Source organism: Biomphalaria glabrata, chromosome 1, assembly GCF_947242115.1.
Source record: "Biomphalaria glabrata chromosome 1, xgBioGlab47.1, whole genome shotgun sequence".
NCBI classification, from domain to species: domain Eukaryota; kingdom Metazoa; phylum Mollusca; class Gastropoda; family Planorbidae; genus Biomphalaria; species Biomphalaria glabrata.
The window spans coordinates 3,321,447-3,348,912 of NC_074711.1; the positions used below are offsets into that span (position 1 = coordinate 3,321,447).

Below are 27,466 nucleotides of genomic sequence, written 5' to 3' on the forward strand. Positions count from 1 at the left end.
TTTGTAGATCTAACTGAAACTTAAACATTTTAAAATTCTAATCCATATTTTAAGCTCTTATATCATGGGTGATACATTCAAATGTATGTCTATCTAGATCTACAACTAATCAATTTATGAGAAAATATTTGAATGATTAGATAATTTGCTTTGCAAACATATTGTCGACTTCAATGTTTTTTGTTTGTTTTTTTTAATCCTGCCAGATAGGCTTTAAATTACATTTTGCTAATTTTTTACGTTTTCAGTATAGTCTGTTATCAAATTATGACTTGTTTGCGTTAATTAGCAATTTTACATTTTTGGATTAAATATATATTATCGAAATCAAACAGATGTGAAAATAATGTTACTGAAATAATGTTATCTCTTGTCGAAAAAAGTCTGGCAAATGATATAGATCAATAAACCTAACAAAATGGAGTCCATCGAATCCGACCATTGTTATTGTTGACATTTTGTTCTTTAGACGGTTTAGATCTATTCATTATTTTATTCGACCTTGCCGAACCGCAAATTTTCAGATTAATTTATTTTGTAAGTAGTCATTCTATATAATGTAGTTGTCTTTACAGATGTAGAATTCTAGATCAGTATAAATTTATGAAGTAGATTCTATTATTTTATTTTCTATTAAAATTTAATAATGATAGATTATCATAGATCTAGATAGATTCTAGGACTAGATCTATGTGGTACTAGACCAGTGTCTAGAGTGTCTTAAGTCTAGAATCTAGAGTGAGGTCTAGGTAAATTTAAAATTATGATTTAGATTATATATTATGATTATCTTAGTAGATTATCTACGCTATGAGGCTATGTCTATAGGCACTAAGGCAGTGTCCAGTGAGTATGACTAGATTTGACTAGATTGACTAGATTTATGACTTTATTGTCTTTATGATTAGAATAAAATGACTAGAATTGACTAGATAGATTCTATCATTCTAGAATATTCTAGATCTAGTCTGTACTGTATGGATGTGAAATAAAAAAAAATATCTTTGAAAAAACAATTTTTCATTTTTTTAGTACATCATTAAAATACTTAGTTTAACTAGTTTAACTGAGGGTAGTATATGAGTTGTATGTGAATGTTTAACAGTTAGAAAGTTATGATTTTTTTTTGTGGCGTTTTGACCTAACATCGGTTGACATCCATGTCCATGGAACAAGAGCAGACCTGCCTACCATTTTGCAAAATGCGTACTACACTTCGTTACGCAAAATCTCCCAAAAATGACAGCCAGTACGCAAAAATGAATTTAACCCGTCGTGTTACGCATTTCGTATCCTTTTTTTCTCCTCTTTAGACTAGCTTATGACTGGTCACAGAGGTCACGCTAAGCCATACCATTCATTTAGCTATTACACCAACATGACTTTTTAAAGTTCATTAGAAATTTATTATTTTGGAGCTTTAAAAAAAGTCAAGTTTATGCAAAAATAATTCCTGATTCCCGTATTCGTTTTAATCAAAAATAGCGAAGCGCTATTGATTCAAAACACCATATTGTAAAAAAAAATGTTTGTAAAAAATGTTTTACTTATTTCGGATGTTCCTTCAGAGTTGAAGATAATTACTTCCTAGTCCAAACCTCCCGCAGGATGGCGGGGGATGGGAGCGGGCAGGGTTTGAACCCGGGACCATCGATAAGTCCGAACGACAGTCCAGCGTGCAAACCGCACGACCAGGCAGCCATCCATATTGTAGCTAGATATATAGGTCTAGTCATATTATACAGGACTAGATCTAGATTTTAGATCTAGCTTGTACTTTATAGTGGATCCACAGGATTGGTAACACTCACTTCAGATCTACTTCAACTAGATCTACTTGATCATGATACTTGATCTAGATTTAGATCTAATCATAATTTGCACACAGCTGTGAAACGTCTGCGAATTCAGTGACTTAGATATATAGAGTCTAGATTTAGAAATAAATTCAGTGAAGATAACTCTCAAACAGCTGTGAAAAGTCTGCGAATTTTAGTGACTCAGATCTAGAGTCTAGATTTATGGAAGAAACAGTTAAGATTATTCGCACATAGCTGTGAAAATTCCGCGAATTTTAGTGGCTTAGATCAAGAGTCTAGGTCTACTGTAATGAACATATTTTGCACACAGCTGTGAAAAAGTTCGTAAAAGTTATTTCAGTCATAAAAGCCAGAGTTCTTTAATAAATCTTTGGCAAAAAAAGGGTTGTCTTGAGTTTTTGGGATGACAGTCAAGTTGTTACTTGATAACTTTCATTGCATTTTCTGTGGACATGACACAGCTGATGATGTTTTTTTCTGTTCTGGGTGGGGTGTTAGTAAGATATTTATTTCCAAAATCAAGTAACAATAATTGATTTGACAAATGCATAGTTATGTGTGTATATCTGTGGCATTTTACACCTCGAGAGACGATCTTTTCCCTTTGCAACTTCTTGTGTGACTAAAGAGGCCGATCCTTGATACACAGCGCTGCGATCGCAGGTTGGGCATATGTAATCACAGTGTGTATATATGTGTGTGTGTATATATATATATATATATATATATATATATATATATATATATATATATATATATATAATTACATTTGACAAAATAGTCAATCACGTGTTACACATTCTGGTGCCAAAATAATACACATTTTGATCATCAGTGTTACACATTGGGACTTTTTTTTAGGTAGGCAGGTCTGCCAGAGAGAGGGGAGCTTGAATTTTATTTAGTGAATTCTAGATCTAGGTCTTTATGTTAAATATATATAGAATCTACAGCGTAGACCTAGAATCTTCCAATCTTCAAATACAAAAAAACAAAACCTAAAAAAAATACTCAGAAAGACAAAAAAGATATAGGCGCATTCCTTGTTCCATATTTATATGCTAGGACAAATTTGTACAAAAGCTCCTTCTAACTTCCTAGTGCTATTAGAGCATGGAATGGGTTGTTTGAGTCAGCCAGGAAATTCAGTGACTTGGCAGAAGCTTTTGTCTAGTACTAGTACATCAATCTCATAAAACTCATTGACTATTTGGTTTATCTATGTCTTAAAGACAAAGCCCTGATTGAAATACTCAGTGCTCATTTAGGGGACTGTCTTACAATATTATTATTTACCCAGTTTTTTTTGCTTATTTGCTTAAATAACTGACTGCAACGGCCAACCCTCACATTAATTTTTGCTTAATTACTTTTTCAATAGATACCTAACATTGGTATAGGTAAAAGTGGTCAGTCATTCTGCTGGCCACATGACACCCTCTTAAACCATGGGCCACTAAAACTAATGAGCTTTACATCATCTGGTACATAGATTGCAAGGTCTGAAAGGTCACATTACCCTTTATTATAATGTGTTGTTGTTTTTTTTTGGATAAGGTGCATACATGCTCAGAATAAACAATAACAGTATGTAAAAGCCAAAAGATATTGCCATTTTTTACAAAGCTTTTATATCAATTCACTCTGTCTGTTTGGTAAAAAGTTTTTTCTCCCAACAATACATGAATCAATCCAAAAATTAAATAATTAGTTAATCATTTAGTACTAATTAATTAATTTTGTTTTATATAGCAGAAAGGGAGGTAAACACTAATTTTCAGATAAAGTTTTGAGTATGTAATAAGAAATAAAGAACACTGAAGATTAACCTAAAACAAGGCTTTATTAAACTAGAACGACACATGAACTGACGAAGGAGACTTGGACAGTAGCACACTAAATCAATGTTGTGAACACATTCTCACGACGTTACACAAACATAAACAAATAGCAACTATTTCACCACATTCACCCCGCCTAGAATTAAAATAGCAAGTATAGTAATATAGTAGGCCAATAGCATAAATAAAAGAGAATGCCTGTGCCTGTAATACAATAGATCAATAAATAGTGTCGAAATATTAATTTCTCTTGTAAACAATAGTGAATGGTGATGCAAAGAAACCTAAAAACCAGTATCTGTTGTATGACTTATAAACAATTACTAGTTTCTGTTTTAAATATTAACAAATAGTGTAGTAAGTAGACATGTACGTAAATAAGTGAAAAGTAAACTCTAGTATCAGTAGCAAGAGATAAACAATGCCAGTTTATGTAGAACATAAGTAGTGCAATAAAGGAACAACTCTAGACTCTATAGTTCGGTCTGGTTCTTCTCTCTCTCAAGTTGTAACGGGGTTGACTATCCTGTTCTACAGTTTGGGAGTCACTAGTGAGTTCCTGAGCGTCAAGTGGGGTATTTTCAAGAGGAAGCGCTCGGAGGTCCTCAGAGCCTACCAGGGGTTCTTTCTTTTCTTGTATCACCGTAGGGGTGTTGACTGGTACTTCCGTGTTTTGAGTTTTTGGAGGATATTCATTATCCTCACCCTGAGGGAAGAACGAAGGTTCACTTGTTGTGGATGGGGAGGGGGTGGGAGCCAAGCGTCTTAGAGAGACCGTCTCCTCTTTACCGCTGGGCAACCGTACGACGGCATATTGGGGGTTGCACATCAGCAATTCGACTTCCTCCGTGAGAGGATCATACTTTGAAGATCGGTTCTCTCTTCTCAGCAACACTCTACCTGGGCTAGATAGCCAAGTGGGGATAGATATCCCGAAGGAGGATTTCCGGTTGAACCGGAAAACTCTCTCATGTGGAGTTTCGTTTGTTGCCGTAGATAGTAATGATCTAATCGAGTATAGGGCCTGGTTCAAGACAAGCTCCCATCTCGAGATCGGGAGATCGAGGTCTTTCAGTGCTAAAGTAACAGCGTTCCATAGTGTTTTGTTTAGTCGTTCAATTTGTCCGTTGCCTGAAGGATTAAAGGCGGTTGTTCTACTTGTAGCTATTCCCCTCTCGTGCAGAAAGGATTGCACCTCCCTCGACATAAAGGACGTACCTCTGTCAGAATGGACGTACTCTGGCATCCCAACAAAGGAAAACAGCTGATTTAAACACTTTATGACAGTGGATGAGGACATATCGGGACATGGGTAGGCAAATGGGAAGCGTGAGTACTCATCCACCATTGTTAATAAGTATTTGTTGTGAGTAGCAGATGGGAGTGGCCCCTTAAAATCAATGCTTACTCTCTGAAATGGTTGGGTAGCTTTGATGAGGGTGCCTGAAAACTGTTTTAAGAATCTAGGCTTCAGTTCAGCGCAAGTTTTACATTGGTTTACCACTTTGCGGACGTCCTCGCAGGAAAAAGGTAAGTTCTTAGTCCGAACGAAATGGAGGAGTCTCGTGACCCCTGGGTGACAGAGGTTGCTGTGTAACAGTTTGAGGTCTTCTCCAGTCATTGCTGACGCAAAGTGGTTCCTTGAAAAGGTATCCGCCGCGGCGTTTTGTTTCCCGGGTCGATATACGACGTCATATTGGAAACAACTAAGCTCCAGTCGCCATCTTTGAATCTTTTCGTTTTTGATCTTGCCCTTGTTCTGCTGGTCAAACATAAAAGACACTGAGCGTTGATCTGTAACCAATGTGAAGGGTCTACTGATAAGGTAATGTTGCCATTTTCTCAGGGCTTCTACGATAGCGTATGCTTCCTTTTCCACTGCTGAGTGTCTGCGTTCACTATTAGTGAGTGTTCTTGAAAAGAAGGCGACAGGACGGCCGTCTTGATTAAGAGTGGCGGCAATCGCGATGTCAGAGGCATCTGTTTCGACTGTTAGTGGTCGATTGTAGTCTATCGTCGACACAGCAGCGTTTTCAAGTTCGTGTTTTAGCTGTTTAAAAGCTTGTTGTACTTGTTCAGGGGGGGGAAAGGCTTTGTTGTTCACCAATAAATGGATCTTGTTGGAGAAATTTGGGATCCATTGAGAATAATAGGACAGTAGTCCAATCACCCGCTTTTGTGATTTCATGTCTTGTGGTGGAGGTAGGTTTCTCAATGCTTGAAATCTTTCGGGGTCTGGTCTTAATTGCCCTTGTGAGATTTCGTAGCCTAGGAGGCATACTTTATTAGTCGCAATAGCACTTTTATCATTGTTGAAGGTGATACCGTACTTTTTAGCGGCATTGAGAAATCTCTGTAGATTCTGGTCGTGGCTAATGGAGTCAAGTCCGCAGATGGTAACGTTATCCACGTAAGCGAACGTGTCCTGTAGCCCTGCCTCCTCAATTATTGTGTTGATCGTCCTTTGAAATGCGGCGACTCCATTTGTCACTCCAAAAGGAATGCGGCAAAACTGATAAAGCTTTCCGCCAGCCTCGAACGCCGTGTACTGCTTTTCATCATCCCTGATAGGTATCTGGTGGTAAGCGCTTTTGAGGTCAAATGTACTGTACATTGAGTATTTAGATATTTCCTGCACCAGTTCATCCACTTTTGGCACGGGATACGCGTCGAGGTAAGTGAATCGATTGATGGTTTGGCTATAGTCGATAACCATTCTCTTTTTGTGCCTTTCATTCGTTGTTACAATTATCTGGGCTCGCCACGGGGACGTGGAAGGCTCAATAATTTTGTCAGATAGAAGTCTCTTGATTTCAGTTTGAATGAATTTGGAGTCAGGCATAGAATATTTTCTAGATTTAGTGGCTATGGGATGGCAGTTAGGAGCCAGATTAGCGAAGAGGCGAGGGGCTTCAACTCGTGCAGCTTTCAGCGTACAGACCTGGAGAGTGCTTCGTTTTCCTTCAAATGGGATCATCAGTTTTTCGTGCTGGCTGATGAAATCTAGCCCTAAGATTACATCAGATACTAGTCCATCTAGTAGTGAGAGCTTAACACTTTCATATTGTTCATCTTTGTACTTTATTTTAGCGAAAATATGGCCGTGAGTAGTGCGAGAAAGATGTGTAGAGGCCATGTAGATTCTGTTTCTGGACGTTTCTAATTTCCATTTGTTTAATAAATTGTAATAAGAAATAAAGAACACTGAAGATTAACCTAAAACAAGGCTTTATTAAACTAGAACGACACATGAACTGACGAAGGAGACTTGGACAGTAGCACACTAAATCAATGTTGTGAACACATTCTCACGACGTTACACAAACATAAACAAATAGCAACTATTTCACCACAGAGTATCTGTCACATACTATCTAAAATTTGTTTGAAATATTGAATTTTTTCCTTCATAGACTTTGGAATAAACTTAATCTGCTTATACTACACAGTAAACTATAGTTTGAAATGGCTTTTTAGTTTTAAAGTATGACAAACATCAATCATCACATATAGCTGCTCTGTAAACATAGCAGTTTGCATGACATTATGACTAATGTTTACATCACTTTTATCTTTACATCACCTTTTATCTAAGTCATTGTTTTATTTTTGTTTTTCAGGCTCAAAGATAATGAGGATTACAAACTGTTTCTTGGATTATTAAAGGCTATTTATATTGTAAGTAAACATAACATTGTTCATAAAATGTATGTTTTTTATTTATATAAAAAAAAATTCCATTAACACTTGAAGACCACAATTATGCTGTCAGCGTCCAGTCCCTTGAGACGCGATGCAAAAATGATGCTACCAGCGTCTGATCAACTTTTCCCTGCTTACTCCTTTTTCTTTTCTAATCCACGTTATTAATGGTTTATGGGATTGCTAGAGCAGCTTTTAAAAAAAAAAAAACTTTCTGAAATATTGTGGATCTAAGCTGTTTTTCATTGTTCTAAATATTTTGTTTTCATAAGTGATTGCTTGCATCATGACTGACAAGCCTTCTTGCTCTACATCTGGCTGTAAGCCTCTTCGCCATTTTACTGCTGATCAGGCTCTAAATATCTTTGTAGCGATTTTCAACCTTCAGAGTCAAGCGAGTCTGATAGTGAAATAGATTTACATTTAGAAGACACTCTTAGATCTAGTAAACAAAAGGGGTATTCTCCCCAGCCAGACCCTAGTAGAAAGCCTAAAAGTCTAAATATTGATCAAGTTTTGTAGTGTCATGTTTTTTTTCTGTAGATTCTTGGATATAGTTTAATTATTTTTTTTAAACAATAATGTTGAATAAGGACTGTTGGGATGATCTTTTTTTTCTTGGGTAAGTCAATTTTTAGAAGAAATAAAAAAAATATATTTTTTTTTCATCTCTGATATCACTTAATTTTTTTTCCAGTGACTATTTATAACACTGAAGTATAAATTATCTTGTACTACATTCAATTTCCAACAAATTTTTTATATAACAAGTCTATGTTTTAACAAAGAGAAAAAAAACAGTATGTATGACATTTTTAAATAGGCATATGTGATAAAAATTGTGAAAAAAAAATCTGGCAGAATGAGAAAAAAAAATATGGTTTTCAAGACTTATTTAAATTATTATAGTAGTATTGAGCTTTAGTAAGCTGACAGAAAATGTGCATACATACCAATTATGCCTATTGGAACTGTTTTATAATATTTTTAGTGATATTTTAAATATTACAATTGCTTCATCACATTAAAACATTCCATATATAACAATAATAACTTTCCCTTCTATTGGGCTTGCTGATACTATTGTATCATCTTTTTGTTGATAAAAGATAAAATTAACTTTATGATAAACATAGAATCTTCATTTCTTTTGAGCTTTTTTTTATTTAATTTATAAGTAGTTATCTTATCTTATCTTATATAATACAGACGTTACTTCAAAAAAGAAGATGATTACGTCCTACGCGTCATGCATTTAGTCATGCATATTAACCAATGACTTAAATTCTGCCAAGTCACTGGTTTTCCTGGCTAGCTCAGGCAACCCATTCCATGCTCTAATAGCACTAGGGAAGAAGGAGTATTTGTACAAATTTGTCCTAGCATATGGGACGAGGAATGTGCCTTTATCTTTGTGTCTTTCAGAGTATTTTATTAAATTTTGTTTTTGTATTTGGAGATTATGGTTCAGTGTTTTATGTATGATTGCTACTTTACTTTTGAGCCTTCTGTCCTGAAGGCTTTCTAAATTTAGTGATTTTACTAAAGGTGTTACTCTAGTCAAATGTGAATATTCATTTGTTATGAATCTCACTGCTCTATTTTGTGTCTGTTCCAGTTTCTTAATGTTTTCTTGAGTTGAGGGGTCCCAAACGGAGGATGCATATTCTATTATTGGCCTAACCAAGGTTAAATAACATTTTAGTTTTATGTTCTTATTTGATTTATAGAAATTTCTTTTAATAAATCCTAATGCTTTGTTTGATTTTTTTGTAGTTTCATCAATATGTGGATTCCATGATAGTTTTTCATTTATTATAACACCTAGGTATTTTGCGTTTTTAGTCTGTGTTACTGGTTTGCCATGAATAAGATAAGTGGAATTAATTTGTTTTAGTTTTTTTGTTACTCTTAACAACTGACATTTTTCTGGGTGGAAAGACATGCTCCAATTTGATTCCCATTTCTGTAATTCATCTAATTCTCTTTGTAAAATATCTGTGTCTTGTGTTGTTTTTATTGTTCTATATATTATGCAATCGTCTGCAAATAATCTGACTTTTGTTCCTGAACTAATGCAATTTGGTAAATCATTTATGTAAATTAAAAATAGTAGTGGACCCAAGACTGTTCCTTGAGGTACACCTGAGTTTACTGTTATCGGTGTTGATTTAGAGCCATTTATTATTACAGTTTGTTCTCTCCCTATCAGAAAATCTTTAATCCACTGATGCAGTGGACCATTAATAGTTGTTTTTTTTTTCATATATGTAAAATGTTTCACTGGGTTTTGTTTTGTTTTCAAAAAGATAAACGCTTGACATCTTTTTTTTTTTGTTTTAAATTGTTTTTTTTTTTTTAAAAATCTGAATTAACAACCCATTAAATTTTTTTTAAAATGTGCTACATGATGCATGTAAAAAAGACAAACATACACCAAGACCATACTTGCTTGATAGTTTTAGATTCATTTTTTAATACTGTGTTTCACGATGTGGTTGGGAGAGCTAAGTATCGTTTCCACAAGCATATGACCAACAGAGATTCGGAGGTGCCTATAAATGTATTCAACACACTGCTAGGTCACAATGAAACAACTCATTGCTGAATAAATTTTTTTTTTTATTTTTTTTTGAGTTTAATGCATTCCAACTCATTTCAATGATAAAAAAATTAATCCAAAAATAAATCACTTGTACAATGATGACTTGAATAGAATAATATATATATATATATATAGTTGAAATAAACCACAGTGAAGATACAGGTGATCAGTGATAATCCAGTATTGGAAAAAACATATTAAAATGTAAAATGTTTGTTTGTTGTGAAATGTTTTACATGTTTCGGATGTTCCTTCAGAGTTGAAGGTAATTACTTCCTAATCCAAACCTCCCACAGGGAGGTGGGAGTGGGCAGGGTTTGAACCCGCGACCATCGATAAATCTGAATGACAGTCTAGCGCACAAACTGCACGACCAGGCAGATCTACTTGTGACAATGACCAATCACTAGTGACTGTGAACAATACAATGACTAACCATCCCTGATAGCTAGCTTCACATTTCTTATGTAGTAGCATATATCGATTTTTCTGGATTGTTTCCAACACCGATAGTAAGCTCTATCACCTTCCCATAATGTCACATTAACCCTATATCTAGTTTATATGCAAATCAAGGCTATCTAGAATAATCTGCTTTATATTCCCCCACACACACACTCAATGTGACCTAATATTACTGACTGTTGAATTACTACTGGTCAGCCATTATTGTGTGCTGGCATTATACATACACATGTGACACTGTGCATATGTAATTTTTATAAGATACGAAAAATTTGTAACATTCACCCAGTAGTTTTCATTTTCATTATTATATAAGCTGGCTTGTATAATCAAATCTAAAAGTCTTGTTTATAAATTATAATACTTCTGTATGATGAATATATATCACATTGACATTTTCTCACATAAAAAAAAATATTATATAAGTATCTTTGGATGCATTAGCCACTTATGGAAAACTAGCAGTTTTGTTTTTATTATCTAAGTATATATATTTGTGATGCACTTGTAAAACATTTGTTACAATATAGATTTGTAACATTCACCAAGTAGTTGTCATTTTCATTATTATATAAGCTGGCTTGTATAATCTAATCTAAAAGTCTTGTTTATAAATTATAACACTTCTGTATTTGTGATGCACTTGTAAAACATTTGTTAAAATATATAGATTTCTAAAGCATTTCATATTTATGCCCAACTTCAGCATGATTTATTATTTTGTATTTAAATGCAATGTAATGCATTCCGCATGAGAACAACTGAACCGCAAGAGCCTTCCTTAAGTTTGTGTGTTAATTATCTTTTCTATCTTTTTTTTTTTTTTGTGTGTGTGTGTGTGTGTTGTTGTTGTTTTTTTTTTTTGTGTTTTTTTTTTTTTCAGGGGTAAAAAAAACAACCTTTTTTTTTTTGGCCACTGAATTCTTGTTATAGGCAAGAGTTTATTGCAGCTTTGTCTTCGAAGCACATGCTTTTAAGTCGATTGTAGCATCTATTTGAAGCCGTTTGCTTAAAAACAAACAATGTTTTGCTACAATAAGAATATCTGATCTTCTTACTGGGGCTTAACTTGTTTATGTTTAGCTTTATTTTACTTGAATTCATCTTCTTCTGATTACTTTTTAAAAAAAAAAAAAAAAGAGAGAAATGGAATGTATAACATATCATTTGTGAGCTTTTCGTTATTATAGGATGACTCATTCTTGCAATTGCATTACAGCCACACACATGTAAATATAGCAAATGAAACTAAGCAGGTAGATGTATTCAAGAAAATCTCTGAAGTTTTAGAGTTTATTGGCAGATACAGTAACTGAAAATATCTTGCACAATTAGCATATATTGGAAATAAAGTTTATTAAATGTTGTCAAATATTTTTTTAAAATACTTTTAACTAAACTAGAACTAATTTTCAGAGAAATTAATGAAAATTGTCTGCCCTTGATAGAGAAACTTCTCCCAAGCTGTTAATAATGTATTCATCTGTGTGCATAAATAGCCTGGCCATCTTTCACTACAGCTGTTTTGTTGTATTGAGTTATTGATGTGACATCTGTGAGGGTGTGTGTGTAGAGTTTAAGATCTTGTTAGAGTGACCTATATAGCCCCCCTCCCCACTAACACCAGACAGTAGGGAGTAGCTATTGAGCTTATATCTGTTCTGTTACAGTGGGAGTTACGTTCAGTGGTGTTACATTCATGGCTGTAACTTTTGCTGTTTTTTTTTTTTAATGTTCATTTCTTGTTTTGTTTTTATTGTCAGTCACAATATGTTTTGTTTTTCTGACAAAGGCAGGCATTATTTATTGTCATTCTCAATAATGCGTTTGTTTTATTTTCACGGAAACATTTGTCATCCCTATAGACGATCTGTGCATAAATATCTAGCAGCATATGTGTCCTCATTTAATATACTTACAAGTATGTTTTCATTAGTGCATAGGGCTTTTGTTTTGTTTTTTTAAATCCTTTCTTGAGACAACTTAGAAGCATTCATTTGTTTGTTAATTTAAGTACAATGCATAAAATACATTTCCTTGCTAATGAGCTATAAAAAAAACAACTATACAACTATATAGGGGAAAAAAATTTATGAAAGAATTGAATTATTCTTAGGGAAGGAAATAGTCAACAAACATTATAATTTTCTTATTATGATTTGGAGGCGTGATGGCTGAGTGGTAAAGTTCTTGACTCCAAACGGGGGGTCCCGGGTTTAAATCCTGATGAAGACAGATTTTTTTTAATTTCGAGATTTTTAAGGCACTTGTGAGTCCACCCAGCTCTAATGGGTACCTGACATTAGTTGGGGAAAAGTAAAGGCGGTTGGTCATTGTACTGGCCACATGAGACTCTTGTTAACTGTGGGACACATAAACAGATGACCTTTACATCATCTGCCCTTTAGATCGCAAGGTCTGAAATTGGAACTTTACTTTTTTAAATTATGATTTAAGTGGAATTCAAATGTGTACATCATAACAAATTTTTGTTTCATCCAGCTTGTCAATAATATTGCCATAGCTCTGACTTGGTGTTCACATTTGTTTAACTCTTTCTCTCCGTAATTATTTATCACATTCTAGTGGAATCAATGTTGGTATCGTCAGTTAGGAGAGAAAGAGTTAAGTTGGTCTGTTCTAGATTAGATAAAGAACCACTACCATTCATAGTGACTCTCACTGCCTCTACAGGCACATCTTTTATCAGCCATTATATTCTCTTGATAGCTTCACATTGTTACATGTCCTGTTTTTTTTTTTTAATTTCCCAATGCTGTGTGTGTGTGTGTGTACACTTGAGCTACACTAAATGTGTGTGTGTGAGCCACATTGCATGCGTGTGACTGAGCTGTAGGGATGTATTTCGTTTCCTGTAACACTTAGAGCTATTGTCTTTTTTTTTTATTTTTTTTTTTTTCTAGTTTGTGCTCCTCCCAGCCTACCCAGATTATATTTCTCTATAAATATTACAATGCTGAACTTTTTTTTTTTTTTTATCAATGTAATTTTTTCCTGACTGTGGACTGTGATTATTTGATAAATTATTGAAAATGTGTTGTGTTTGTGAGTAAATAAGATTTGAATGAAATCTAGACTTGTTTATCATACAAGACTATGTCTGTATTACAGGTAGTTCAGAGTCTCAGAAGCTAAACTTAAAGACTCTTCTTTATCTTACAGCAAGTTTATAAATAAGATTGTCTTTGATTATTTCATTGTTTCTTCTTGTCTATATTTAGATTTCCATGAAAACATTTTAGGTGCCAGGCTGTTGTAAAGTAGACTCAATACATGCATGATCTGGTTAATAGTCTATATATTTGTGTTTAAAGAAAAACAAACCAAACATTCGTTTTAGTTTAAATGTTGAAACGTATGCTGTTATTGTGTTTTAAGTTTCAGCTTATTAATCTTTGAAAGGCCTAATTCCATATTTTCTTTCCAGTAAAACTCTTGTTCTGTTTATGTGTAATGTGTAGCTAAGATAAATCTTTGTCCCAGTTACTAGCAGTAGTACTAGAATAGCAGTAGTAATCTTGTGTTTTGTGTGTGTGTGTGTGTGTGCGTGTTCTTTTTAATATCGGTTGACTTCTTGTGATAAAAACAATTGCTTCTTCTTTCTGCGATGTTGTGATAGATGTAGTGATGCGGAGATACAATCAGATAATGACTGAGAAGTAGAGACATTTGATGGCTAGATTAATGGCCACTTCAGGTGGACAAGGGGAAGTGAGGTCTGGCTAGGACATTACGCACACCAGACACTTGAAGCTGGACAGTAGTAGTGAGTGTGTCAGTGGTGTTAATAGCCACCTATATTACCTTGGTCTGTCACTCTAGTAAGAAGTCCTTGCTGCTCTGGGTGACTAATGCATACCCTAGGCCCAGTTAAGACAAGATAAAGAGGTCTGAACAGAGACTCCCACTTTGTGATTCTACACAGTGATGTAGTGGACTTAAAGAGATAAGTCTGTGTGTGTGTGTGTTTTCACTCTCAAGTTGACCATGTATAGGTGAGATATATTTAATTTACCCTCCCATCTTTTAATTTCATAGAAACACTCACCTTCCATTTTTTTTTAAGTACTCATACCCCTTGAAACCTTTTTTTTTTTTTTTTTTTCATCTAACTTTAATGTGTTAACTTGTCAAGAAAATTGTTTATCAGCATCGACAATGAGACTGTACACATTTTTGTTTTATTGTATAAATGTAACATTGAAGTGGGGCTTCATATTAGATTTAAGTTTTAGCAAATAGCAATTATAAAAATCTTTTTGTCAGTAGCATTTTCTCATTACTATTTACTTTTTTCTTATTACTATTTCTTATTTTCTTATTACTATTTCTTATTTACTTATTACTATTTACTTTCTCCTTATATTATTTACTTTTTTCTTATTACTATTTGCTTCTTTTTTTTATTACTATTTCTTATTTTCTTAGTACTATTTCTTATTTTCTTAGTACTATTTCTTATTTGTTTATGTTTATGTTTGTAATGTTGTTACAGCGCCTTGAGCCTACATTTTGTTTGTTAACAGCCCTTTATAAATAAAATTATTATTATTATTATTATTTTCTTAGTACTATTTCTTATTTTCTTAGTACTATTTCTTATTTTCTTAGTACTATTTCTTATTTTCTTAGTACTATTTCTTATTTTCTTAGTACCATTTCTTATTTTCTTAGTACTATTTCTTATTTTCTTAGCACTATTTACTTATATCATAAGAAATGTAAATAAAATGTTTTAATGGTTGTCCTGAAAAGAAAATATTGAAGCTATGGTTTTGATTCCCCTGACATAGAGTCTAATCAACATTGTGTATTTTGATGTATTCATTTACCTTGACAATGTGGTGTGTATACTTTGAGTCACTGTAACATCTGTTAAGATCTTATACTCAACTTAGCTCAGGGTAGAGGATATTAGTCATGTCTTGATCACTAGCTTTACTCCTCATTAAAAAAAAATCAATTAGTACAAAGGGTACTAGTGAAATCTAAGTTTGCACACAACACTCTACATTGACCACATGTAATTTAAAACTTGTAATGGGTTTGTTGTCAGATATCTTTAATTACTTGAGTCTTATTCTTCAGTTTATAAGGCTAAGTCTCACAGTGGGTGTTTATTGAACAGATCATCTGACCTTCACCAGTCTGTTACCAGATTTCTAATGTAGGCAGCATCTGTGTCCATTGAATTAATTGTACTCTGTGTGGGCTGTCATAAATAGACTGACAAGGATTTATCCATGATAAACCTGAGCGTTGTTTTTTAAATATCAGTTTTTATCTTGGCAACACTGAAAGCATCATAATATAACCAATCTATGATTTTATGCATGAGCTCAAATAATTTTTTTTTTATATATAATTCATGTGATAAGGTCAATTAGGTTTCTGCTGTGATTATTATCACTATTAGATTAGATTACTATCTTTTCTAAGAAATAACACAATATGTAAGCTGTTATATAGTGACAATATTTGTTTTCAATATGTATTTTGTGTGTGTGTGTCTGATTGTGGTGTGAGAGATATCAACAACAAAGATTGTTAATATCAGTATACATGTTGTTTTTTATTTCTAAATATTAAAATAAATAAAGATAGCTTTATATATATATATATATATATATACATACTGTAAATAATACAATTTACCATTGCCCCACCACGAGCAAACCATTTCCATGCCCTTATTTGTTTGATTTTTTTCATTGTGAATTTCATTTGTGCACTTTTTTCTTGATGTGAATAATAATACATATCATTTTCTTGTATAAAATTAGCTTTGATATATATGCATATCATTATTTTGAAAAATGAAGATTCAACTCTTAGAAATACTCTTCAATTAAAGTCATTGCTTCACCATAAAACATATGTCCCATATGCTAGGACAAATTTGTACAAATACTCCTTCTTCCCTAGTGCTATTAGAGCATAGAATGGGTTGCCTGAGCTAGCCAGGAAAACCAGTGACTTGGCAGAATTTAAGTCATTGGTTAATATGCATGACTAAATGCATGACGCGTAGGACGTAATCATCTTCTTTTTTGAAGTAACGTCTGTATTATATAAGATAAGATAAGAAACAAAAGATTTTTTTAACATCCTTACATACAATTGGTATAAAGTGGCTTTGACATAAATTAATGTAAAAAGAAGCCTCTTAATGAAGTTAGTTTTGTATTAATTCAGAGTGGTTTATTTCAAACACTCTCCTGAACTCTTGTCCATTCTCTTGGATTGAAATGTTACCTTGCCGATGCTAGTATAAAAATGTTGAAACAATAATTTTCTTTTCTTTATCAAATTTTTTTAAAAATATGTTAAAGTTTATTTTCAGAGAGAAAGTTTATCAGGTTACTTTATCCTCTAACTTTTCCTCTTCCCTCCCTCCCAAAAAAAAAAAAAACTATGGCAAGGGCCTTGAATTTATTAATTTTTTTAATTTTTTTGTTGTTGTTTTTTTAAATATCTTTTCCAAAATTAAGTTTGTGTGTTTTTACCCCTTTTTTTTTTACAAACAGGAATAATTTAGTCCTGCATTTTATTGTGTGCTGTGTAACACATTTCATTTCTATTAAAACTTGAACTATTGAATCAATTTATGCTTCAGTTACATAAAAAGTCTAATTCTGTAAAAATCGTGTTGAGCTTTAATGCTGGATTAAATATTAAAGAGTTTTAATTTGAAGCTGTTCTCAAACTGTAGTGCTAACTTGGTTTATGTTTGAATGGGAACAACTTTTAGTTTTAAGGGAAATGGTTAAATTTTGATAAATCTAACAGTATTTAATAATGTGCTTTGCATAAAATTTTGTCTGAACTTGTTCAACTTATTTACACATTGAGCCCATCTCAGAAGGAAATGTAAAACTGTTATAAGTTTTTAGAAATTAATTTCTCTGAAGCCCAACTTTGGTAGCGGATGGCTTGAGAAACTGATGAACATAAGTATGTAGACCAAATAAAAAAAAACAATAGCTTTTATATAGCGCAACTTCTTTTAGCATGCTCAGAGTGCCATGGTTTAATCTCAGGGGGGTTTCTGGGAGAAGGTTTTCCATGCTGCCTTTAGGTGCTGAGTAAATACAACTCTGCTCGGGTTGGGCGTTAAACCTTAAGCCCCCTTGATAGGTTGCCAGTCCAAGATCAAGCGTACTAGCCTCTATGTCACACAGCCCATTTTTGGTTGCTTGTTACTGACCTTCAAATGGTCGTACTCAATACATTGTACTTTCCTAATCAGCTTGCAATCTTTCTTTCAGTCTATAACATTTAAATCTAATATTCCTCTGTAAACTTTCAGGCGAATGGATGGCCGTAGAGTTGCCGACTACTTTGTTGTGGCTGGCCTTGACCCTAATGTTCAACTTCCTTTGGAAGAGTTTTCTAACGAAGCCATCACAAAACCAACCAGTCGATTAGATCCAATTACTGATATTACAGTCATCAACAGGTGAGTTACTTTATTGTATTAATATGTTTTAATTTGAATCAATGACTAAATTGATGCAAGAAAAATTGACTTCATTTTTTCAAAGCAGTTTCTCTTCCTTTGTTTTATATTTAAAATCTTTGTGTCTGAATGTTTCATGGAAATTAGGTCAAAGTTATCAATAGATCATTATGCACATATGTTTTTAAGTGTGTGGTATTTTAAGTTTATCTTCAACTATCTTTGAACTACTTGCACTTTCTTACATTTTATCTATGCTACGTATGAAAATAAACACTTCCTCATAACTCTAGATCAATGTAAAAGAAATAATTTTGATGTGGTTTGCAGCTTGTTTATTTTCAAACTCATGGTGAAGCTTGCTTTTTTTTTTTGACAGGAGTCTTGGTGAAAAAGTCCCCAAAGGATATGAATGTATAGAGCAGACGCCAACCGGTTACCCAGCCAATCTGAACCATGGAAGCATCCGCTGTCCTGACATGTTTATATGTTACAAGAGAGGCAGGGATAAACCTCCACTTAAAGACTTGGGGTTAGTCTGGTCATTTCTTTACACTTTTCATGCCAATCATGGAAATAAAAAAATTATGTAAGCTAGCATTAAAAGCTAATCCACTTAGTCTATTTGGTCAAAGTAAAACATATGAATACTAGATCTAGTCACATTTAACTTTTTGTGTCCTGAATGATGCTCCTATTGTGGATTTAAAACTGACACAGTTGATGACCTAACAGCGCTTACGTAAAGATGGCCTAACTATCTGATTGTCCTGATTGTATATATATATATATATTGACAAACTGTACTCACAAAAAGATGACCTTACTATACTTACATAAAGATGACTTAACTAACCATATTTACATAAATATGTTTTAACTATACTACTGACATGAAGACGACTTAACTATACTTACATCAAGCTGAGCTACCTAACATAAAGATGACCTGACTATACTTACATCAAGCTGACCTACCTAACATAAAGATGACCTAACTTTACTTACATCAAAATAACTGACCTAACATAAAGATGACCTGACTATACATATATCAACTAGCTGTAGAACACATTCTCCTCAGTCTATATATAATAGATTCTGATTAACAAAATATTTTTAATACATGAATTCTAAGCTTATTTTAACACTTAAACATTAACCTGTAGAGCTTTTAACATTCATACAATACTCATTGAATGGAGAAGGGGGTCCTTGACTATGGGCATTGTCAGGGTGGGGTTTCAGATTAGCTAGGGTATGATATTATGGTCCCGTATTTCCAGCCTGAACAGAGTAACACAAGAACCTAAAGGTAATAGCATGTAAAATACGAACATTGAATAAAAAGTTATTCAACTGAACATTTAGTGAATAACAACAGTTGTCAACAGGAACAATATTTAATTATACTTAATTGTAAGTTACCAACATATTTACATATACATCAATATCATTAATGTTAGCATTTGATTAATAATTAGTCCAATATCACACCAATAAGTTTCAATAACACACCTTTCACGCTCACAGTCCATCTCGGCGCCCTGCAGAACATCAACTACACCTCAACAACGATAGTTACTCTACGACTCCAAGGGCAGAAAGGCGACACACTTTCCCATAGCCCAAAGCCTAACACCCTGAAACAAAAAGAAAACCTAGATCTAGCGATGCCGCTACAACAGATCTTTTCAATAGCGACACCCATACCGAAAGATCAGCCTACTTAATAAAACTATGTAGTTACGTACCCTTACAATCTGGAAACAAAAAACCAGCTCACAAATGAAGCTCTCTCTCTCTCTCTTGCAGAAACTAAGGATGACGTAAACACACGCATACTCAATATTCTAGACAACAAAACGCACTTACAAGAAACTACTTCCTATACGCTGTAACACCAATATTAAATGCAAAGAAAACTTCACGCGCGCACGACAGGCATGACATGACCCAAATTGTGCAGATGTGCCATAAAATCTAAATCCTAACTATACTTGCATAAAAATAACCTATTTTACTTACATAAAGATGACTGAACTAACATAAAGATGACTGGATTAACATAAAGATGACTGAACTAACATAAAGATGACTGAACTAACATAAAGATGACCATGTATTTCTCCAGCATCCTGTATGAAGGTAAAGAGCATGTGATGGAAGGGTGTGAGGTGGTGAGTACCACCCTGGAGGGTCATCCTGCCAATGTCAATAACAGCAACAGCAGCCGCACATATATAACCTACAGACGAGCTGAAAAGTCTGCACCTACTGATACTCTGGTAGTTGTTGACATTTGTGTCATCTTAGGCAACAGGGTGAGTGTTATACTTATTACTAAACCTAGTGCTAGCTAATGTCTAGGGCCTTGTTACACAGTAGTGTTTGGTACTGAATACGTCTGACGGTTCAATATCCAAATGTATGCTGGAAACTTGTAATGGTAAAGAACCAACAGTCGTCCTCATTTGAATAGAATAATTTAATTTTCCAAGTTGAAATCATAAAACGAGAGAAGACACTTCATGTGATAACACAATATACAATTTTAATTCAATACTAAATTTTGTAGCATACCTAACATAAAGCTGGAAACTGATAGGAATGAACTGATGAATAGACCTTCTAAACAACATTTTGTAGTAGACCTAACATGAAGCTGGAAACTGATAGGACTCAATGAACTGATGAATAGACCTTCTAAACAACATTTTGTAGTAGACCTAACATGAAGCTGGAAACTGATAGGACTCAATGAACTGATGAATAGACTTTCTAAACAACATTTTGTAGTAGACCTAACATGAAGCTGGAAACTGATAGGACTCAATGAACTGATGAATAGACCTTCTAAACAACATTTTTTAGTAGACCTAACATGAAGCTGGAAACTGATAGGACTCAATGAACTGATGAATGGACCTTCTAAACAACATTTTGTAGTAGACCTAACATGAAGCTGGAAACTGATAGGACTCAATGAACTGATGAATAAACCTTCTAAACAACATTTTGTTGTAGACCTAACATGAAGCTGGAAACTGATAGGACTCAATGAACTGATGAATGGACCTTCTAAACAACATTTTGTAGTAGACCTTACATGAAGCTGGAAACTGATAGGACTCATTGAACTGATGAATGGACCTTCTAAACAACATTTTGTAGTAGACCTAACATGAAGCTGGAAACTGATAGGACTCAATGAACTGATGAATGGACCTTCTAAACAACATTTTTTAGTAGACCTAACATGAAGCTGGAAACTGATAAGACTTAATGAACTGATGAATAGACCTTCTAAACAACATGCTCTTCTCTTCTATTTAGTTTTTGATGAATAGACCTTCTAAACAACATGCTCTTCTCTTCTATTTAGTGTTTGATGAATAGACCGTCTAAACAACATGCTCTTCTCTTCTATTTAGTGTTTGATGAATAGACCTTCTAAACAACATGCTCTTCTCTTCTATTTAGAGTTTTTCCAAACCAAGAGTTGCCAAATCATCTAGCAGCAGATGAAATAAAAATGATTCATTTTAAAATTATCTCCCTTCATTATTTACCCTTCGGCTTGGAATGGAAGCGGATGTTTTTAATGTTTACATTTCTCTGACAGCCTTATACACCATGTGATAGGAATCCTTGTTTGGGGAACAAACTCTTGAACAGCACAGAGCATACAGCAGAGATTATTATTTAAAAAACTTTAACATTTTTTTTTTTTACCTCATACAGCACATTAATCAATTAAATGTTTCGCTAATTTAAATTTTTTTTTTATATTCAGAATGAAGAGCCACCTCTTACATTTTTGAAAATATTGAAAAATTTAAATAAAGGAATGGTAAGGATTGAATTACTTTTTTTTTTTTTTTTAACTAACTTAGCGTTACATAATTGTTTCTCTTAAATAGGCTGAGAGCTATGCTTTACTTGATTGGCTCATTTTTCATTCCTTAGCTTGGCTCCGATGTTTTCCTGTGTTACAAAAAAGCAATGGTGAAAAACAATGTCCTGGCCTACAAAGCTTGTAAGCTATTTTTGTTTCTCTCTTCGTTTTCAAATTTATTTGTGCTAAGACAGCGGTTCTCAACCTTTTAAGCTCGGCAACCCACCCTCCCCACAGCAATAGAAGAATAGACACAAAAAATACATATTTTCGATTGTCTTTGACGATCCCTGGCAAATTGTCAATCGACCCCTGAAGGGGTCGCGACCCACAGGTTGAGAACCCCTGTGCTAAGATGTTTAGTTTTGTCTATAACAGAAGCTTGGATACAAAAGTTATTAGCTTTTTGAACGCTTCCTAAATTTAATCACGAAAAAGCTTGGATTTTTTATTTAAGAATTTTAGAATGTCTCTTAGCCTACCCAATTAGACACCAGAAGTTGTCAGGTCAAAAAAAAAAAGATGTTGGTCAGTAGGCTGGATGCTTTTTTTCTTGTCCACTCAACTCTACTTGGAACAAGACATTATTTGCTGGTTAAAAAAAAATGTGTTCCATAAGCTGGCATCATGGCCTTGTTTTGAACTTTGGACCAATAAAACTGATAAACATTCATAAATCTAATTCTAATTAAATCTATGGACAAGTACTTAGTAAATTAAACTTAAGTACATACTAACATTTTAGCTCATTCTATAGGTCAAACTTACTCCATAAAAGGCATCGGTGGCTGATGGTTAACTGCTTGGCTTCCAAACCTGGGGTCCTGAGTTTGAATCTCAGTGTACACTGGGACTTTGAATTTCTGGATTTTTAGCCATCTTTAATGGGTATCTGACTTAAATTGGGGACAGTAAAGGCAGTTGGTCGTTGTGCTGGTCACATGACACCCTGCTCATTAACTTTTGCCCCCCAAAAAAACAGATGACCTTATCATCTGCCCCATAGATCGCAAGGTCTGAAAGGGAAATTTAAAAAAAAAATTTTAATCAGTTTAAAGGTGTCAGAAATGATCTAGCGAATAGATAAATAAGGGAACATAATTCACCTGTTTATCAGCTCTACTTTTCTTTGCAGCTATACTTGACAGATACCCCTTAGAAGACTACAGTGACTTCCCTTTGCCCCAGTCTGTGCCTATGTTCTGCCTTCCGATGGGGGCCACCATAGAGTGCTGGGCAGCTGATGCGCAACATCCTGTTGCCAGTTTCTCAACATTTATCCTAACAGGAGCTGGCGGAGAGAAGGTACTGAAGGCCACCTTTGAATTTATATGATAAATCATTTAGTGGATAGTCAAGTCTTTCAAAAGTTATCACTGAAAATAATATTATTGATTGATTCTAAGTTATTTTTCATCAACCAAAGAGGGGGGCAAACCTAAATAATTTTCAGAACAGATCTTGTTCAATATAACACTGTGGTCATTAAGCTCTGGACATCTTCAAACAGTGATACAAATGTGTTTTCTTTTGCAAAGTTTATGTCTGTACAATTCAAATTTAAGATTTTTTTCAGTGTCATCTTTTTAAAACTTTGTTTTCCTTTTTAGGTTTATGGAGCAGCAGTTGGTTTCTACGAAGAATATAGAGAAGAAGATTTGTCTGATTTACAAATGAGGTCACTTGGTCTAAAGAATCGTCAAATTCGGCAGCAGTTCAGCATTCAGAAGACTGTTCATGTCAGAAAGTCTATTTCTTTGCTTTCACATTGGCCTTTCTTTGACGCCTTTAAGAAATTCCTGTCCCAGCTGTACAAGATCTCTATCACAGGTCCGCACAATGTTCCCATGGAGCGGCACATCTCACATTTCATGTTTGATGTACCTTACCCCTCACCGGAAAGGCCGAGAATATTGGTGCAGCTGACCCATGACTCTTTGTCATTGTGTATGCCTGAAGACTCACCTTTGCCACAAAGGTCAAGGATCAACTTTGTTTAAATATGTTATTCATAATTTTACACAAATTGCATTTAGTGCAAAGTTGTTTTTTTTGTTTTGTTTTTTACATAATGGTAATGATTTGAAATATTTTTTCCTCTTACCAGTGGTGCTTCATTCATCACTTTGTTAAGGAATCTTGGTCCAGAGCTGACTATGAATCTTCTGTTGTTTGTTTTGTTGGAAAGTAAGATATTGCTGCATTCACTTCGTCCTACTGTGCTCACTGAAGTAGCTGAGGCTGTCTCAACTGTAAGTACAACCTAGTGTTCAATTTATTTATTTTTCCAAGAAACTTATCATTGACTTCTTTCTTAGAATGACATTGCAAGTTTTTAAAAATGGACAAAGGGAGGAAATAAAAAAAGTGCTAAATTTTTAATTCTTACACTTTGAAAAAAAATTTTTATTTTATTCCTTAGAGCTTGATTAAAGTTTTTGAATTGCCAAATACATTCTGAATACAAAATCTTCTCATGAATTTAAGAACTTGGGCTTGGCTAGATGGTAAAAGGAACTAAAGACTATGCTGTTATTGTTTCAGATGATATTTCCATTCCACTGGCAGTGTCCTTATATTCCTCTCTGTCCACTGGGTCTTTCTGATGTTCTTAATGCACCTTGTCCATTTATTGTTGGTAAGTGCAGTGCTAGAGCTACCGTTATCATTACTTGTGGAAACATAATAAACTAAGAAGAACAATATTAGTAGCAATTTTAAATTAGTATTATCATGTTTAACAAACACTGTTGCAAATTTCTTAAACTCTTCAATTTGTATTTCAAGCTGATAAGAAGAAAAAAAATTCAGTAATATATAAGACTCTTCTTGCATGGAGGGCCACTTTTTAATAATGGTATATTGTGTCACTAGGTGTTGATTCTCGCTACTTTGACCTGTATGACCCACCGCCAGATGTCATTTGTGTTGATCTTGATACAAATAGAATTTCACCGTAAGTCAGCTTTAAATATGGACGAACATAACTAATGCCACTTGTCAGTTTACTCCACCATCCCAATACAATGTTAACATATGGCAAGGCTTATTTTTTTCCATAACAAAATCAATATTTTTTTGTGCTCCTACAGGCCTGAAGATAAAAAGACTCTGAGTTATAAATTCTTACCAAAGGTTAGTTTTCAAAGATCTTTTGGCACTCATACTTAGTGGGAAGTGTAGATAGAACAGGAAAAAAAATGGCTCATGTCTTCAATTCATTATGAATTCTTTTGATCGAACTGAGTATGTGCAAAACTGAACTAAGTTATGCTATGTTAGTCTGCTAAGTATTTTATAATATGTCTTAGTCCATCCCATATATTTTTATGCTGCGTTAGTCTGCTAAGTATTTTATAACTATGTCTTAGTCCATCCCATATATTTTTATGCTGCGTTAGTCTGCTAAGTATTTTATAACTATGTCTTAGTCCATCCCATATATTCTTATTGGTCAGCATTGGCAAAGCTTTGGCTGTAGTTTAAAATATTGTTTTATGCTAAATAAAAGAAAAAAATTTAATCATGCATTGTTCAATCAGTATACTAAGATCGACTATTCTGTCAATTTGATTTTGTTTCAGAAGCCAACCCGTGTGCTCCAGGAAAGCTTATTAAGGTTGTACGATAAAGTCAGCAGTCTGAACATCAATAAAGTCACGAATGATGAGGTGTCGCTGGAGATGACTCACTTTGATATTGACTTTAGAAGAAAGAAGAGAGATGTGAGTGTTCATAAATCTGTGTTACAGTTTAAGAAATATCAAGAAGTGTTAGCAAACAAAAAATTTTTTCTTCTTCAAAAAGAAAACCATTTAATTAGAATGGGGAAATAATCTACCACTAATTTGTGATGTTTTCATGTTTTTTTTTTTTCATATTCTGTGCTTTGATTCAGGTGTTTAAATTCTATATTCTACTCCTCTGTTTGTATTGTGTTTCATTCAGATGCAGCTGGAACTGTCTATACAAGAAGTGTTTCTCAGATTTACTGCCAGTTTGTTAAAGGATTACAAGAACTTCTTAAACCCAATAACAAAACAGCCAAACTTAAGGGCAACTGATGCCGCTTCATTGTTTGATATGCAGGGTAGGTCAGGCTTGATAGATCTCTTTTTTTTTTTTTAAATATTTTATTAAATATCAATAGGTGTACACTTTTTATTTTCATTCACCTTAAGTAGAAAACATTATTTCTTTCAGAATTATTTTGTTTGTTATATTGTATGAATACTACTTTTGTATCTTTTTTTTAATAGGCTAATTTCATTTTAATACAGCAAAATAAATGATGCTTAGAATTCTTCTTTGGAACTTTAAATGGGGAAAACTTATATCTTGATCTACCTTTTTCATTATTGTTATGTATAACTACCGTACTGGTGATCAAAAGGTGACGTGATGTGCAGTTTTGTTGCAAGATCAATCCTTTTGATTCAAATATTTTCTATTAGTTTGTTGAGTATTAAAAACGGGCTGTTGCATTGTTGTGTTTTAGGTTTTCTCAAGAGCAGAGATAAAGCCAACACCAAGTTTTACTCCCAGATGATGCGCACACAGATGTTCTTCCGGTTCATCGAGGAGAGGTCTTTTGTGTCCGATAAAGATGTCATTTTCGCCTTCTTTGATGAATGTACAGAGAAGGTACGTTTCATTTTGTCCATTTTTATTTAGTTGTTAGTTCATCATTTGCCATGCATGCCTGTTACAAGTTGTATAGTTTTCTCATGGCCTTAAAAAAATATTGTGTAATTTGGTCTCTAGGTTGATGAAACCAGAGATGAACCAAAACTAATTGAAATTGACAACAGCCAGATGAGGTAAGATTTAGAAATAGTGTAAGATAATGTTGTGTTGTTGTTTTTTTACAGAAAAAAAAATGCCGTTTGAATAAATCCTATGAAAGTATCCAGTATTCAACATTAGACTGTCTTTTTACTATAACTCTATGACACAAGAAGATAAAAAATATATATTTTGCTTGTTTTCCCTCTGTAGTGAACGGACTGTGTTCATCATGCCTCCAGAGCCTGTTGGTCTACCTGAAGGAGTCAAATACAGGTGAGATATTCAACTATCCACTTTTGAGGTCCTTGCTTTAAATTCATTATTTTATAACGAGTTCTCGTTGCATCAACTTGTAGTATTGAACTGTCCATCATATGATTGCAGCTACAATGGGTTCCCGAAGCTAAAGCAGGACTTGTTCCTGACCAAGAAGAAAGAGATTCTGTCAGTGCCCAGCAAGCAGCTTTGTCCCAATAGTCCACTGGCCCGCAGAACAAAACAGGAAATCAAATCTGCCCAGAAGGTAACTCTCGCCATCCTCGTGTATTTGTAATGATTCTTATTTGTTCAAACGCGTTCATGCATACAGTGTTATAAATCGCACCAACACGTTCATATTGTAATAAACCTGGTGGTGGCACAGATGTGGAGAAGTGGTGTGTGTGTGTAGTCAGCCGACGCAAATCTCCCCAGGCCAGCGCTAGACGAGCTGTCAACCATGACGAGTTACGACGGTCAGCCGAGACGAGTGTCAACATGACGGCTCGGTAAGGATCGGCGTCGTGAACAGAGCTCAGGGGCGTCACAAGGGATGTAGTCATTTGACCACCCAGAATGGTCGAGCGACGTTCTGTCCGGTTCTAGAAG

The 27,466-nt window shown here is 34.1% G+C and overlaps 1 protein-coding gene across 4 annotated transcripts in view; it reads left to right on the forward strand.

The window, feature by feature from the left end:
• Positions 1 to 382: 382 nt before the first annotated feature.
• Positions 383 to 27,466, forward strand: part of LOC106079469 (DENN domain-containing protein 4C-like) — a 43,371-nt gene continuing 16,287 nt past the window's right edge. Inside the window, exons 1-20 of one of the 4 annotated variants that reach the window (XM_056008364.1) lie at positions 383 to 537; positions 7,282 to 7,339; positions 14,074 to 14,449; positions 17,764 to 17,913; positions 18,293 to 18,445; positions 20,048 to 20,237; positions 21,710 to 21,766; positions 21,883 to 21,952; positions 22,947 to 23,116; positions 23,422 to 23,789; positions 23,919 to 24,063; positions 24,356 to 24,449; positions 24,686 to 24,767; positions 24,904 to 24,946; positions 25,396 to 25,536; positions 25,760 to 25,901; positions 26,310 to 26,455; positions 26,576 to 26,631; positions 26,810 to 26,872; positions 26,984 to 27,122. In XM_056008364.1, the coding sequence (XP_055864339.1) occupies positions 14,442 to 14,449; positions 17,764 to 17,913; positions 18,293 to 18,445; positions 20,048 to 20,237; positions 21,710 to 21,766; positions 21,883 to 21,952; positions 22,947 to 23,116; positions 23,422 to 23,789; positions 23,919 to 24,063; positions 24,356 to 24,449; positions 24,686 to 24,767; positions 24,904 to 24,946; positions 25,396 to 25,536; positions 25,760 to 25,901; positions 26,310 to 26,455; positions 26,576 to 26,631; positions 26,810 to 26,872; positions 26,984 to 27,122 (2,217 nt within the window). In that variant the 5' untranslated portion in view covers positions 383 to 537; positions 7,282 to 7,339; positions 14,074 to 14,441. Of the gene's footprint in view, positions 538 to 7,281; positions 7,340 to 11,867; positions 12,139 to 13,439; positions 13,566 to 14,073; positions 14,450 to 17,763; positions 17,914 to 18,292; positions 18,446 to 20,047; positions 20,238 to 21,709; positions 21,767 to 21,882; positions 21,953 to 22,946; positions 23,117 to 23,421; positions 23,790 to 23,918; positions 24,064 to 24,355; positions 24,450 to 24,685; positions 24,768 to 24,903; positions 24,947 to 25,395; positions 25,537 to 25,759; positions 25,902 to 26,309; positions 26,456 to 26,575; positions 26,632 to 26,809; positions 26,873 to 26,983; positions 27,123 to 27,466 lie in introns of those variants that run through there. The other 3 variants (XM_056008581.1, XM_056008507.1, XM_056008437.1) reach the window with 3 other exon arrangements.